The sequence below is a fragment of the Rhineura floridana genome, chromosome 3 (genome assembly GCF_030035675.1).
Source record: "Rhineura floridana isolate rRhiFlo1 chromosome 3, rRhiFlo1.hap2, whole genome shotgun sequence".
Taxonomy (NCBI): domain Eukaryota; kingdom Metazoa; phylum Chordata; class Lepidosauria; order Squamata; family Rhineuridae; genus Rhineura; species Rhineura floridana.
In genome coordinates, this window is record NC_084482.1 from 137,054,717 (window position 1) to 137,071,345 (window position 16,629).

General features: G+C 37.9%; 1 protein-coding gene across 1 annotated transcript in view; it reads left to right on the plus strand.

Moving 5' to 3' along the window:
- ATP2B2 (ATPase plasma membrane Ca2+ transporting 2) overlaps positions 1-9,903 on the plus strand; it is a 462,511-nt gene extending 452,608 nt beyond the window's left edge. Inside the window, exon 22 of the mRNA XM_061618080.1 lies at positions 9,144-9,903. Coding sequence (XP_061474064.1) covers positions 9,144-9,452 — 309 coding nt within the window. The 3' untranslated portion in view covers positions 9,453-9,903. The remainder of the gene's footprint in view (positions 1-9,143) is intronic.
- Positions 9,904-16,629: the final 6,726 nt, after the last annotated feature.

Genomic DNA, 16,629 nt, shown 5'->3' on the forward strand with positions numbered 1-16,629 from the left:
TTTTTGTTGGAAGCCTGTGTGTATATGTGTATATGTATATGTTTGGGAGCTCCTGGGTGTGTGTGTTCAGGAGTCCCTGGGGGGGGGAGTCCCTGGGTGTATGTGTGCATGTGTGCACGTTTGGGAGTCCCTGGGTGGGTATGTTTACTAAGCAGAGCAAGTGTGGGACTGGTGAGCCGAGTAAGCCAGGTCAGAGCCCTCCCTAGTATATGTGTGTGTGTGTGCCCACAGAGAGAAAGAGAGAGCCAAAGGAGCTTTGACTTGTGTTTCTTGAACAGAAACAAGAAGACTGCATGACAAACCTCTTTTGAAATAGAAAGAAATTTCAAATGGGGTTTATGATATAGCAATATATTTTTTTGTATGGCAATAGATATCCACTGTTGAAAGCAGGGCTGTGGAGTCGGTACGCCAGACCTTCGACTCCAACTCCGACTCCTCTATTTTTCTACTGTCCGACTCCAACTCCAACTCCTTCATAAATGGCAAATGTATATTAACTAGTAATAACAAATTTACTGTAGTAAAATGGTAGCACAAGGCATTTCATCACCACCACGTGAATCCACAGCTTGGAAAAGTTACTTTTTTGAACTACAACTCCCATCAGCCCAATCCAGTGGCCATGCTATAGTTCAAAAAAGTAACTTTTCCAAGCTCTGATTATAACATCTAACATTTGTGTAACCCTTTAAAATACTCAAAGTGCTTCATATGTGTTATCTAGTTGTAATCTTTACAACCCTGTCAGGTAAATCAGTATTATTATCTCACATGGAGTGATTGAGGATGAGAGAGAGGCTTGCCTAACACACCCAGTGTGATCATGGCACAAGTGAGATAAAAACTGGGGACTTCCTCATCCATAGCCTGCCCTACCAAGAGGTCCTGAGGCAGCTAATCCTATACACACCTGGGAGTAAGCTCCATTGAACTCAATGGTACCTTATTCTGAGTAGGCATGTATAGGTATACCATTTATTTCACAAAATTGGAAGTAATTGAATTTTCCCTCTACTTTTTGAAGAAAAGCTACATGGTGATAGATACAATGACAATGAATATCTGCAGATGAAGTCTATAGGAAAGTGTAAGAATGGCACAAATGTGTACACAGCCCAGTCTTCCTTCTACCATGAAATTTGCTATCATGAGTAAGCATAAGGACAGTTGTGCTGCCTAACTTTTCTTTATTCAGAAACTACCTGCCTGTCCTAAATTTTAAAGGGGGCATTTTGTTGTTTTGACCTTGAAAAATTGCAGCAATATTTGTATGAGCAGCTGAGCTTGACTAGAAAATATTATTCCTATGAGTTGCAAAGCTGTGTCCATTTGTCAAGCAACTTGTCTCATTCTTTCCTCCATTACAGATCGAAGTAGTCAATACTTTCAAGAGTGGCACTTCCTTTCAGGGGGCTCTCAGGAGACAATCCTCCGTCACAAGCCAGAACCAGGATGTAACCAATATTTCTAGCCCTAGCCACGTTTCGTTATCCAATGCTCTTTCCTCTCCTACCAGCACACCTGCTGCGGCGGCTGGGCGTGAGTGTGTATTCTTAATGCATCTGATTACAGAGATGCCAACTTAGCTAGCAGTCATTCAAGACTGAGCCATTCAAGATTATGTCCCCTTTCCCACTTCTTACATTCCAGAATAAGTTATATAGTTGAAATATTTGCACACCACAGTGGCATTTTGCTACACTCTTCCTTACAGGTCTTCATTTCCCCCAATATAGTGTGTCTGTATATAGATTTCTCCTATGGAATTAATACCAATTTCTTCCTTTGTGAAAAGACCTTTATGTTATAAATATCTTCTGAACACTCCACATATTCATATTTCTTCTTAGACTGCAAACTGATTTTCCTGTTCCCTCATCTTTCTAAGGCTGCTTTGTTATATAAAATATTGAGCTAGATTTTATGCAGTAGCAATACTTTTGAAAACATGTAAAGTAAGATTCTTTTCATGCATGCTCCAAGATACTAAATTGTTTCCAAATCTATTATCACCCTAGTTATTTAATTCTGTTATGTATTCAGTTGACTGCTGAATATCCTAGAATCCTTAAGGCTGGATGAAGTAGTGTCGCTTCACTGATGAAAGACTCTTTGATCCAATGGAAGCCTCCATCTATGGAACAGGGAGGGAGACTATTTGTGCCCATTCACCTTCCTCCTGTGCAGCTCCCCGTGCCCCCTCACACACTGTTCCAAAAGGTCCCCCCACCCTCTGGAGCAGATTTTAGTGGGTGATGGGGGCTGCAGGGGGCAGGGTGGATATATGAAAGTCATCATCTTCCTCCACTCTTTAAATCAAAGAGCCTTCCATCATTGGAGGGCTCTTTGGGTACAAATTAACAGCAAAAGCTACATCACATAAAATTTTATGAATAGTAAAAAACAAACAAATTAAGATGTAAAAAACTTTCCTATGAGTGGGATTCAATGCTAGTCCTACTCAGAATAGACCCACTGAAGTTAAAAAACATGATACACTTAGGTTCATAAATTTCAGCTGGTCTGCTCTGAGTAGGACTTTGTTGAATATAACCTTATGTGTGCACCATCCCCAAATGCATTCCATTAGTAAAGAGTTATTAGTTGATGTTGGTTAATGTGATCTGTTAAGTCTGTTTTTACAAGGACTCAGGAGAGAAGAAAGTAAACATATCGTGATGATTGGCTTTTGTTGCCTTTGTTGCCCCTATTTTAAATGATGCTGGCAGAGCCATTAAATCCATTTCCTCCCAATTCAGTCACATAAGCTCAGATGGGGAATAAATGTATGTTTTTCAAATTGTCCAGGATTTTTCAGTGTGAGGATAACTGAAGAATTATCATAGTTACTGTAATGTGCTAAGGGCTTGCTAGTGAATTTCTGGGTACTCAAAATATTTGTTCCTGTTGTAGCTTACTATCTGCAAAATATTATATAGCATTAATATTAGTTTAAGCCTTTCCCCCAAAAAATTATTTCTATACTGATAACATTAATTTTGTAAATAAGTGCTTGTCCTACAGGCTTGATTTTCTGAAGCCTGTTTTCCTTTTAGCAATCTACCTTTGTGCCTGGGATGGTGGTTACTTTTACACATTCAATAGGACAAAATTTGAGAAATTCCTTTTAGAAAGAAAAATAATTTAAACAGATTTTTAAATATGCTAGATGTTTTAAACTAAACTTTACTTTAAATCAGGGATGGAAACAAACCTTAGCCCTCTAAATGTGGTTGGAGTCCAGCTCCTGCCACTCTTGAGCATTAGTTGTGAAAGTCTGGAGCTGACGTAAGTTGGAATCCAACAACCTCTGGAGAGTCACATGTTCTACATCCCTGATTTAAATAAATAGCATCTTAATTTTAATTAAAGGATAGTATTTACATAGATTATGCATCTATAGTATGCATTAATAGCATACTTCCTATAGTGTATAGGAATGTTTAAGAAAACAAGTTGAATTACAATAAGTTTGCTTCCCTTGCCAAATGTTGCTTTCACATTATCTATGGTAGCTGAACAAGCATAACATTTGCAGACATAGTCACTTAAAAGTTGTAGTTATTGCATACTGAACATTATTCTGTAATTGCACTTAGCTACATTTTTAAAAAGGATTTAAACCACTTTAACATGTATGAAGAGTTTTGAGGCAAAAGGGAAATGTGCATGCTAGAGCCGTTTTTACTGTTCTTTAACCTGATGTCATTCCTAAACAATATTGGGCAAGGTCCAATGTCAAACCAGCAGATGCAACTGGACTTCCCCTTCCTCTGTTCTGTAGTCCCTGACTCCCCACCTCCAATCTGCTCCAGACAGTTCCCAAACAATCTGGAGCATATTTTGTGGGTGCCATTTGTGTGAGTGGAGTGTACAAGTGGGCCACTATATCATCCAACTTATCTATGCAACTGGCTGATCAGACATTCCAATAAGTTTGTCGTTTAAAAAGCAAGCAGAAGCCAGCACACAGGAAATGAAACCCAAAGAACTGCATATTCCATCCCTCCATGCTAACACCACTGTGACTGATACTCATGCTTTAGCCGGTATTGGAAGCTAACTACTTGCAGACTCAGACCATGCAAAAAAAAAAAAAGCTGCATATCTTCCTTTCACTTATTATTTAATCTCCTTTATCCTTCTGTTTTAACTTATTAAAAATTAAGATACTTCTGGTTTAGTTTGAAAACTTTAGCTAACAGGCATCACTTTATATATTATAATGATGTATTTTCAAAATTAGATTTGGAGTCATATATGACACTTCCTGTAAAGTATTTTGGTTAGGTTGTTGGTTGTGCAAAGCCATACATATGTGTGAAACTAGAAATTGAACATTTAAGTGACGTTGATTTTGGGTTTTGATAGGATTTTAATATACTGCTAATCTCAAACTCTTCCTAGCTCATATGCATTAGAAAAAACCCAAAATAGTCCACAGCAATGGAGAAAAGGGGGACACCTTACATTGTGTTTTATTTTACTTCTCTTCATAAGTCCTAGCTTTTTGTTGTTGTTGTTACATCATGGGATGGTTTAGTGTCACCCACACTTTACATCGTGTATGATCCAGTATATATACATATACATCCATACATGTATCTATCTGATTCCCAAGTTTTCATGTTTTTTTTTAAGAAGAAGGGTTTTGGGAATTGGGCATAGATGCTATTGATGTACAGGTGTATGCTTCAAGTCATACCTGATACAATATATTCAGTGGGTGTGAGTGGGCAGCATTCCAGAAACCCCACTGTATGTAGAGGTGCACTGGGTTAGTGAGGATGTGTCTTATGACCAAGTAATAAATAGTTCCTTGAAGCCTCTAGCAAATGACTACATATTCTGCATATTGCTCTCTTTTTCCTTTCTTATGAAGTATGTTCAGAATATGTGGTTTATTTCTCCATGCAAATGCCCTTTGTCTGAGCTACTGCTTCCATATGTTTATGTTGTGCTATAGTTTGTGTGGTTGGTGGATTGCTTGGGGAAAAGTGCCCCCATGACCCCAGATGTTGCAGTACCTTTACATACAGCATCTACATAGTGAAACCACCCCATGCACATGGGTGCACTCTCAGCATGAGTGTGAAATGACCCTGCATACGCTATTTTCAGTGTTCTCAAAAGGAGGGAAATTTTCAGTATAGTTAAGTGAGCATAAGATTTGTCTTTGCATAACCACATCCCTAACTAAAACTAGAATCAGCTAAACCTAAGAGTTGGCATCTCTTGGCAAAACTGACTTCATGTTTATATTTTTAAACTAACCTCCATTACTGTCCTTTCAATAGAATTGCATTATTTGCTTTTGTAGTGCCCTACTCTCTACTTTCTGAATATTAAATGTGTTTGTTTTCCCAGAGGGCTAGAGATCACTGGACAAAAGGGTTCAGCAGGAGAGAGTGAAATAAAAAGAGGTTGTGAGTCTTTAACCTTGAGCCTGACAATGAATGTGAACCAAACTCCAGATACTTGGCTTATATGAAGCCAGGTAAACATTCGAGTATAAGCCCATATGCTACTTACTGTATGAAAAACTGAAAACTGGTCCTGCATATTTAAATGGCATTATTGTACTTAGGAGTGATCTTCTATCAGGATGGTGGTTTTTTTTCTTTGATGGAGATAAACATCTGCAGTATCTAAAGATTGTATTTATTCTTTCTTTGCTGGATGCAAATATTTAAATCTCGCTTTCAGGGTGGGGCAAAACTGAAGTGCTTTTTATTACAGCAACAGAGAAGAAAGAAGTGGAAACTTAAAAGCCATGTCAAAATGTCCTGAAATGTTGTCCTTGACCCCACCCCTAATCCAGTGTTAAGAGCAGTTCGTTTTTTCTGTTGTCTCCATTCCTGTGAGAAAAGGGAGCCGCACATCATTGTTTGTCATCCCTTAGCATTGTTCGTTTCATAAACAATGTCCATCACATGATCACCATGTAGCTGTTATCTATTTCTGGTATTCCCCACATGTACACGGAAAGCAAGCACACAAACAATTCTATTGACAGTCATTAAAACTTACCTATATAATTAAATAACCTGATAGGCTATTTCTTTAACTCTCCCAAGTCGCAGTTAAGTGATCTAATTAAGCTTTGGTGTATATTCTTCCTTTTAATTATGATTTCAGGATATCATAATTATAAAGATCAGTGAACCTATGGAGTGAGGAACCTATGACCCTCCAGATGTTGTTACATTCCAACTACCATAAGCCCCAGCCAGCATGGCCAGTGATCAGGACTGATTTATTTTATTATTTTTAACATAATAATAATAATAATAATAAAATTTTATTTGTTAGTCGCCTATCTGTCCGACTTAACGGACACTCTAGGCGACTTACAACCAGAATTAAAATACAATATACAATTCATCCAATATCAAACATCTAAACACAACAAAAAGCTAATCCACCCCAAGGTACTTGTAGGCCTGCCTGAATAGCCAGGTCTTTAAGGCTCGGCGAAAGCTCATTGGGGAGGAAGCATGTCGAAGATCATAAGGGAGAGAGTTCCAGAGGGTGGGGGCCACAACTGAGAACGCCCTCTCCCGGGTCCGCACCAGCCTAGCTGTTTTGACTGGTGGGACCGAGAGGAGGTCCTGTGTGGCTGATCTTGTGAGGCGGCCTGATTGGTGATACTGGAGGTGGTCCTTCAGATAAACTGGGCCGAAACCGTATAGGGTTTTAAAGGTCAGTACCAACACCTTGAATTGGGCCCAGTAAACCACTGGTAGCCAGTGTAGATCTACTAACACTAACAGAATTTGTATGTCGCTTAATTGTAAATAAAACCTCTAAGCGGACTTATAGTCCAGCAACATCTGGAAGGCTACAGGTTCTCCATTTTTGATAAGAAGCTGGCTTCAGAAACCATGCAACAGAATTCTGTGGCTTGTTCTTCCTAGAAGTACTCCTGCAGAATCACTAAACTGTGTCTCCCACCAGCTCGAACATCACCCAGTTCACCAAAGGAGTCTAGAGATATTGCACCAACGTAAATATTTTTTTCTTTCTTCTTTTAAGAGTTCTTCTGTCAGAATCCCAAGTTACTCTAAAACATACTAGGTTCATGCTGATGCCCATAAGATAAAACAATATCAAAATACCATATCCTCAGCAAATTTCAAACTATGGATAGAGGCACCCACAGCTAACTGGGTCCCAACCATTTTGTGCCTTACAGGTAAAACTCAAAATAAATCTGGCTTGATGCAAAATCTTTAAGAGCCAGTGTTATATGGTCTCTTCATGTGAAACCCAACAACCTCTAGTGCAGGGGTAGTCAACATGGTGCCCTCTCAATGCTATTTGACTCCAACTCCCATCCGTCCGAGACAGCATGGTCAGGAGCATGGTCAGGAATGATGGAAACAGTAGCTCAACAACATCTGGAGCGCCCCATGTTGTCTGCCCCTGCCCAAGTGGCTGTATTTTGCACTAGCTATAGCCTCTAAACAAGGGAGGCCCCATGTAGAGAACATTGTAGTAGTCTAAATGGGAAGTTACTAGAGAGTGAATCACTGTGGCCTGGCTTATCTCTATGACCATAATTGGCACTAGTTAATGCCTGGTTGGTTGACTACAACTATATGCATGCCAGGCTGATTTTTCATGACTGAAAAAAGGTGGGATATAAATATAAGAAAATATATAAAATACTAAAATTCATTTTTAAAAGGCCTGTCTTGCTCAAGGCATTTGCCAGTGATGTCTCATTCAGATTAGCATTAATAGCTCACTCATAATTAGGATACAAATGAAAAGCTGAACAACCCTAGAAATCATTTATAGTCATAATACATTTCCCAACAGTTTACATACTTGCCATTCTGTTTTTTCCTCGCTAATTCTTTCCTTCAAGAAATCCTGTCTTCTCACTAATTGCTATTAGTAGAAGCCTCTCCTTTGGCAAGCGAGCCACTCATGGAAGGAATCTAGAGTGCCACTCTCCCATTTCTGTTGTGGAGAACTACCTGTCCTGGCCTGACCCAGCAATGCACCCTTCAGTTCCTGTAGCTCACTATAGGCATAATTAATTGGTGTGCCATCATAACATTACATGTATTAAGTAATGGCTTTCCTATGTTTTTATGGTTTAGTGTCGGAAAGGCAAGAAAACATCTTGACATAACTAAATGGACATCAGTCTAAATGGACATACTGCAGATGAGACATAAAACTATTCATTATTTTCACAAGCGAGACACAGAAAATGAAGGAATCAGACTTTTGTAATTCAATTATATGAAATACAGTAATCACAATATAATTTTCTAGTATTAATTGTTTATTAATAAGTTATTTTGAAAACAAATTGCTAGAACAGTGGGTCTATACTCGAGTGTTTACCTCACATATGCATGAAGAAAAAAATAAAAGTTGTATCAACAATTACATGTTCACATTATCCAGGCTTCCAAGTGTAGTTGTTGTGTGCCAGTTAGCTGTGTTTATGTGATAACTGTGACATTTTCTTGTACAGCATGTTTTTGCCTAAGTAGTTTGTCTGCTTGGCTTTTTTGTTTTGCTTTGCTTCTGGCTGCTTCATTTAGATCTTGCTTTTTGATTATGTTTTTCTGCTCTTACATTTGGCTCCTATGTGTGTATCTCATATCTATCCATCCAACTGTGTCTTTGTTTTGTGCTTTCTTGTTTGAGATGTGTAACTTGTTTTGTGTTGGGTTTTTTCCTATAAAAATGACACTTTTAAAAGAATAAATTAAAAGCTTTCTTACTTATTCACTGCAAATTATCAACATGCATGGTTCTACATTTGCATTGGGATTAACATGGCTTGTCTTTTACTAGGTAAATATCACATGAGTGGATGTTCGCACATGAGTGGATGTTTGCTTTCTTTAACCAGTGTTTCCCATCAATTCAGGGAACAGTTCTGATGGCTTTAAACTCATATGGTTTTTTAACATTGCAGTGGATTCAGACTCAAAATGCACAAAACTGAGCCACTCATTTATGCATTTAGCATCAAGACTATGGACTACAGCTGCCTGCTCTGCCCTAACCATACACCACATTTTTTCACCAAAAAATAACAAATGTAATCATAATGTGATGTTTTGAAAAAGCATTTACCACTGACATCTCTGTTATCTTTTCCCTCCTCTCAGATCCGCGTCGTGAAGGCATTCCGTAGCTCTCTCTATGAAGGTTTAGCAAAACCAGAATCTAGAACCTCCATTCACAACTTTATGACTCATCCTGAATTTAGGATAGAAGATTCCCAACCCCATATTCCTCTCATTGATGACATAGAACTAGAAGATCCTGCTCTCAAGCAAAACCCAAGTCCACCGTCTTCACTGAACAAGAACAATAGTGCTATCGACAGTGGAATAAACCTTACAACTGATACAAGTAAATCCGCTACCTCTTCTAGTCCAGGAAGCCCTATCCATAGCCTGGAGACATCACTTTAGCTGAAAATGTCACTGCAAAAATATTAATATAAATAATATATACATAGAAAAAATATGTATAAACAATGCTGGCTGAGAAGCTGTTTGAACTCTTGTTCATTTTGAAGAGAGGGGAAAGAATGAACCTCTGACCATGCTGGTTTGGGGGGGATTTACACATGGCTGATTTATATATTCCCCTCTTGCTTCCCTCCTGCAGAAACAAACAATACAAATGCCCACCTGCATGAATGTACTACCCACTTCTAACCCTCCCTTCTTTTTATTCCATAAGCAGGAAATGCAGAGGACTTCTTTGAGACTATCCAGTTCACTGGTCTGTGAGGTTTTTTTTAATGCTTGTGTGGCATGGACTCAGTTGTATAGATTAATTTAATTTTTTGAAGTTGCAAAAGCATAACTTGCACAGTAGATTTGCACCAGTTGGACAGAGGAACCTAAAATAAGCATTTATGAGACTATATATAGAAATATATATATATATATATATATATATATATATATATATACACACACATAATATAACTATATATGTGTATATATCCATATATATATATATTTATATCTAGATATTGATATATATATATATATATAAAGTTTCTTTGTTAGCATGTTGCCTTTTTCTGCTCAAATTGCTATATTTTAACTTATTTATGTCCTAAAATAAAGAATGTAATTTGTTTACAGAACTGTAGATAATATCCTTAACTATTTGTAGGATTAAGACAGCACTTCCTGCCGAGATAATATACAAATTGCTCAATTCAATGAAAAGTTCTGTAATATAGCACTCTGGATGTTTTATTACAACTGTGATCTGATTTTTGACTGGTAGGGTTTTTTGTTTTGTTAAATAATGTAGATATTGCTAGCAAATAACAAAAGAAGCCAAAATATAATATATTGGATGTAGCATTGTGATCCTATACAGAGGGTGATGAAACAGAAAGGCTTCCTTTGTTTTAAATATAAATTTAAATGATCAGGTTTTTTGCTGTCTCTTTTTTAATGAATTATTTGACCTTGTTTTGATGCAATACTTAATGATGAGGCCATTTCATTATTCAAGTGTATTGCAATGGCTTCTTAAAAAATTTTTTTTAAAAAATATAATAAAGCTCAGTGGAGTTTCTAAATATCAGTTCAAAAATAAGTTATATTTGGCTTTGTATAGTGTTGAAATATTGCGTGCTAATCCTATTCTGTTAGAAATTTAGGCATTTATTTCTTGCACAATTTGGGCTGTTGGCATTTTGGATGAGAACCACTATGGTTTGTTGCTTTGACATTTAAAAAAGAAAAACAATATCATTTTCTGCACTATGTGGACCTGAATGAAATTTTATGAAGTGTATACTGAAATGTGCTTTGTGTGATTATTTTTAAACCAAGCTTGTCTTCCTGTAATCACAAAAGAATATTATATCAAATCCACCAGTTTTGTTTTTCCCTTGTATTATGCTTTCTGTGCAGAAAGCCATTGTAAACAACTGCAATATTCTGGGTGAGATTTTTTTTTCAAGATGGTAACAGCCCTGGTAATTTAGAAGCTTATATGATTGCCATGTCAACCACTTGAATGCAAAGCACTTTGTGGGTCACAGGTTTTTCATAAATGACTTTTGTATTTAATACAAGGTTTGCTCCAAGACTTTTCAGCATATGATCTTTTCCATAGACTTGTACAGTGCAAAAGACATTTTGATTAATATGATCAATTATGCCAGAAGAATTGGGAAAAGGCCCTTTTAATTAGCTTGAAAACTGTATTTTATTGTCATATTGCCTGCTGTTTTAAAGTTGGCTAATAAGGCGGAACAACTGTAGTGAGAAGAACTATTGCAAGCCAGAAACTCTTCAGACAAGATGAGATTCCTGGTGAACTGCAGTTTGAAATGACTAATGTTTTCAGGGCATATCGTGACTATTTTGCTAGGTAAAGCTCTAACCAGCTTGAATTGCCAGCTTCTGGACTCTTATAAGAAGAGTTCTGGACTCTTATAAAAAGCTTTTAATGTCTTTTGGCTCTACATAACTCACTCTGATCCAAACGTCTGGCTGAACAGCAAACCTTCCCAGGCTTACACAACTCTCTTCTCAACAGACAATGTTACTCATTTCTTAACTCTCAAAGTTGACATGAAAGCCCAGTTGACCAGCTTATTCTTAAAATCAATCTAATTGAAAGTTAGGCAGGGTTCATCCTTGGATTGTAAATAACAGTGACTAACTTTTGTGTAACACTGAGGTTCTATATCTTCTTGGGATATTATATTTGAAATAAAATAAAGTCTATATAAAGGCATGTAGCTTTGGGCTTAAGCAACTACAAAACTGTTGGTACTGGAATACTTTTTGTTTTCAACATCTTATTATTGATGATTTGCCTTTTATTTCAAGCTTAATTTTCATCAGATTCTCCTTTGATTTTTATTCATTTTGTGTGTGCGCACGTTGTAATACAAATTCTTAATAACTTAGTAGGGTACTATTTCAGACTTGCAATACTGTTTAAAAGAAACCAACACTTCATTCTGTACATATATAGGTCTAAAAGAAAGAAAAAGGCAATAGGACATATATTAACTGTGATGCATAGGAAACACTGGATTCTGTCAAGAGAAACCTTGATTAAACAGACTTGGTGGGGGGCGAGAAGAAAAGAAAACAGATGAGCTATAACAGCATCTCAGCTACAAGCTGTGCACCATATTCCCTTTCTTAATTGCTCAGCCTCTCTATGATGGGAAGAATGGATCAAAAAACCAAAACGGTCTATATGCTGAAATTCACTGCAATACATAAAATGCTTGCTTTCTACGTACTGTACCTTAAAAGCATGAAGTTTGTGGGAAAATACAGCAGTACATTTGGCAACTCATCCCACTAGGGGTTATTATTCCTATATGTTTATTCATCTGTTTTTATGAATTTTTTAAATCTAGACAATAATTGTAAATAAAGAACTTACTGTCTCTGTTCATTTAATACTATGCAAAAGGTTATGCTTTCTATTGTTATTCCTACAGTGTGATGATGGAATGTTTGTGGTTTAAAAACAACAACACAAAAGTAAAATGTGATGTAAATTATTTTATAGTTTGAAACAAAATGATATCATTTTTCTCTTGCTGCTTACTGTCTAATAGATATCTTCTGGCAGCAGCACAAGTGGAAATTGAAAAGAAAACATAATAAATTCACAAAGCAGCATGAACAATAAAAGTCTGAATACAACATTCTTCTTTATTTCCACTTTCAGTTAAACAACAGATTTTTCAGTGCACTGAAATGTTTAATACCAGACACTTATAAATATTTTGGAGTTATCACACTGAAGGTTTGGGGGCAATGTTCTACTGAAAACTGCTTGCTGATCAATTGCAGTTCTCTAAGTTTGAGGCTAATCCCCTTATAGTCAGTCAGCTGGGACTGAATTTATCCTCTGTTGGAGCTAACAGATTCAACTTTACAGGTAGTGAGCAGAGTAATTCAACTGGTAGGGAGCCGGTAGAAGGGGGGCTGGTGGTGGAGGAGCTGTCAGAAAGGTCCGTGGGATCCTTCTCCTGCTCAGGAGCTGCCAGCCTGGCTGAAGGCCAGCTCCATTGGGAGCTGCACACACAAACTAGCCAGGAAGCACCGGCTTTTTGGCCAGAGAAGTTTCCAGGTGCAACAGGACCCGGGGGACGGTTCTGAATGCAAGGAGGATCTCGCATGTCTTTTCATAGCTCCTCCCGACCACGCCGCCAGAACACCCTGTTTTCAGGACTTCTGCCTGGCTGGCCTCCCCCAGCAGACCCCCAGCACCACTGGCAGGCTCCTGGCAGCACCACAGCTCAGCCATGGTGGAAGGCTGCTGCCTGCGGAGTTTGAAGCCTGCTAGCGCAGCCGGGGTTCCATGGCATCCAACTCACCCCAGCCTGGCAGAAAGGTGAGTTGGATTGTGCCCTTAGAGGCATATAGTGATGGCCAAAAATGGTTGCTGCCAACTCTGAACTGGTTGCTTGAGGTTGCTCCAAAGGCTGCAGCTTGTCAAAAATGTGGTGGTGTGACTACTCACTGGGGCAGGGTATCACCAACATGCTGCCCTGCTGCTGAAAGAATTGCACTGGCTGCCCAGTAACTACTGAGCCAAGTTCAAGGTTCTGCTTTTGGTGTACAAAGCCCTATATAGCTTGGGACCAGGATATCTGAAATAAGGTCTTTCCACTTATATACCCAGTCGATCACTGCACTCTGAGGTGAGGACCTCCTGCAGATTCCATCTTAGAGGTCTGTCCTGCACAACATAGGAAGTGAACCTTTAGTTTTGTGGCACCAACCCTTTAGAATTCCCTCCTCTTAAATACTGGACAGGCACCTTATCTGTTATCTTTTTGGCACTTCCTGAAAACCTTCCTTTTTCAACAACTTTATCCCAGTCTGCGTCTGTGTTGGAATTGCTTTTAAAGCTGTTTTTAAATCTGTTTTTTAAAAGATGTTTTAAAAAGATATTTTAATAGGTTTTAATGTCATTTCATGTGTCCCCATAACACTGCTGTAAATTACCCCTGATGGTGCAGGATTCTCTGAACTGTGGCTTCTCTGTGTCTTTAGTGGAAGACATATTGCATACATCGCATACAACATCCACTGTGCTGCTTGGAACCCATGTGACCTTCTGGAATACCTTCTGTGCCACTGAGCTAAATGTCTCACCCTTGGCAGAAGATGTTTTCCATAGAATAGCCATTCCATCAAACATTGATATGGCAAGCTCTGGGTACTTGTTTTCAGCCGGGACATCTTTAATGAGATAGTTGAGGAGCTGTGCCTTGTTTTGGCTTCCTGGGATGAGAATATGCATCACTCAGAGTCCAGGGTAAGGGTATTAACAAGGGTATGAAAAAGCCCCCATTCATCCATTCTAGCAGAGTGCATGATCTCATTTCAGTGGAAGGAGTCTATCTTTTGCATTGACTTTAATGATTGTTGAATGTTTTAAACAGAGCTTGGGAAAGTTACTTTTTTGAACAACAACTCCCATCAGCCCAATCCAGTGGCCATGCTGGCGGGGGGTGATGGGAGTTGTAGTTTTAAAAAGTAACTTTTCCAAGTTCTGGTTTTAAGTCCCAGTTTAGGAAATGGTGCGGGTGTGTCAATGTGTGTGTGGGAGGGGGAGACGACTTCTTGAATTACCATACCCATCATAACCATATATCATTACCACAGACCTCTCATCATTTCTCATTTTCCAACTTATATTAATGGGGAAAAATTGTCCTACAATTTTGTAGATTGCTATGGTGGCCATTTTGGATTATGGAAGCCATCTTAGATTATTTGGGCGTTATGGAGAACTTAAAATTTAAATTCTCCATCCAACAAAACTTATATATAGATACCAAGCACACTTTCCGAGACTTTAGAACAAGAACATTGCCAAATTCTACATTTGCAGGACTCGATCTTGGAGTTTGGCTGCCATATAGAAACAGCTACCAATTCAGTGTTGGCAACAGCCTTTTTGACCATCACTATATGCCTCTAAACTACCTGCAAAGATGTGTCTGTTATCTCCAAAAGAAGATAAATTCATTAAACTGTCGTAGTAGCTGACTGGCTATTTGACAGGAAGGCATAAGCTTCTCTCTGAGACTTTGGGTGAATATAGACAACACCACTACAGTATACACGAATCCAGCTGGTAATGTCATACAGATAACCAACTTAACTGCTGGATGGTAATTGTACAGCAGATCCAGATGTGTAGTCACATATGAGAAAAAGTTTTGGTTCCCTGTAATTGCCTTCTGTATCATCTTGCTATGCTAAAGGGAAGAATTACTACACCTTACCAAAAGATATTGGAAAGCAGGATATTGTAAAATTACAACAGAGTAAACATCTTGCCACCACATAGCAAGATGAAACCTATGACTAATTACTGTTACTGCAGAGAGTGTGTAAGTTACTATTGAATGTTTCCATGTCTTCAGCCTTCCTGACAGAATCAGGAGATGGTAAGAGATTTCTACTCAACAAAACAGAGGAGGCCACTATCAGCAGTGCTGGAGTTAACAAACGGTGCAATAGGCTTACAAAAGCTTTTTCACTCCTTAAATTTCCTAGTGTCATAATAACATTAAAGTACATAATGAACTCCTGTGTAGCCTCTTTATCTTTAACCAGTCTTATTATCCCTGGTGGAGAAACTCATGAAAAACATTAATAATGCAAGCCACTTTGTCAGCACTGTATCATGAGTATGCAGGCCTGAATATTCAGTTCCAGGTGGCTTCAATATATGGCCTGTGTGAAAATGTTATTGGGTGACTCTGAAACTATATTAACTATATTAACAAGCAGCTCACACAGAAAACTATATGCGATGCATTTTAACATCGTCTGTTTTCTATTGGGCAACTTAAAATGGATCATTTAAAAAAATTATACTGTATTATAAATTGTTACTTTTGTATGCCTTATTTGGTGGCTGAATGTAGGGTGAAAGCAACTGAACTTCTGTATGGTGCAGTTTAAGCTAGAATTTTGTATGAGATCAGTTATGCTAGTCTGTCAGGCAGATGCTTTTGAGGTAATTCTTCACAAATATCCATGGCTTTCTGAAAGTTGATAATAAGTAGCATCAATGGACTGGGAGATTAAATCTGGAAGGAAATGATGGTACCAGTGTGTGACATAATTTAACTCAGCTATTATTACAGTAGGGCCCCGCTTACCAGCACTCCGCTTACCGGTGTTCCACTAATGCGGAGGCTTTCCTCTCCTCTTTAAAAGCCGTTTTTGTGGCATTTAAATCAGTACGTTATATTTCCAATTTCAGTAGCAACTTATTTTCTGCCTTTATAAGAACCATCAAGTAATATTAAAATGAATCAATTCTTCATTAGCTTTAAGAATTTGATTCTTTTAAATGTGACATTTCAGTGCTTTCATTTAATTTAAGTGATTTGTGTCTTTTTTTTAGTTTGACATATTTGCTAATAATTTCTTAAGCATTTTCTTTTCATATATTTAATCTCATTAAAATCACCAAATGCAAAATAAATAAATAAAAAATTAGCAAATTTCAGTGAAATTTAATTTAATTTCAGATTTGCAATAGCAGATCATTGTATCTAACCAGAAATTCTTGTGGTGTATGAGTGCATAATATATCCAGCTTTACTCAAAG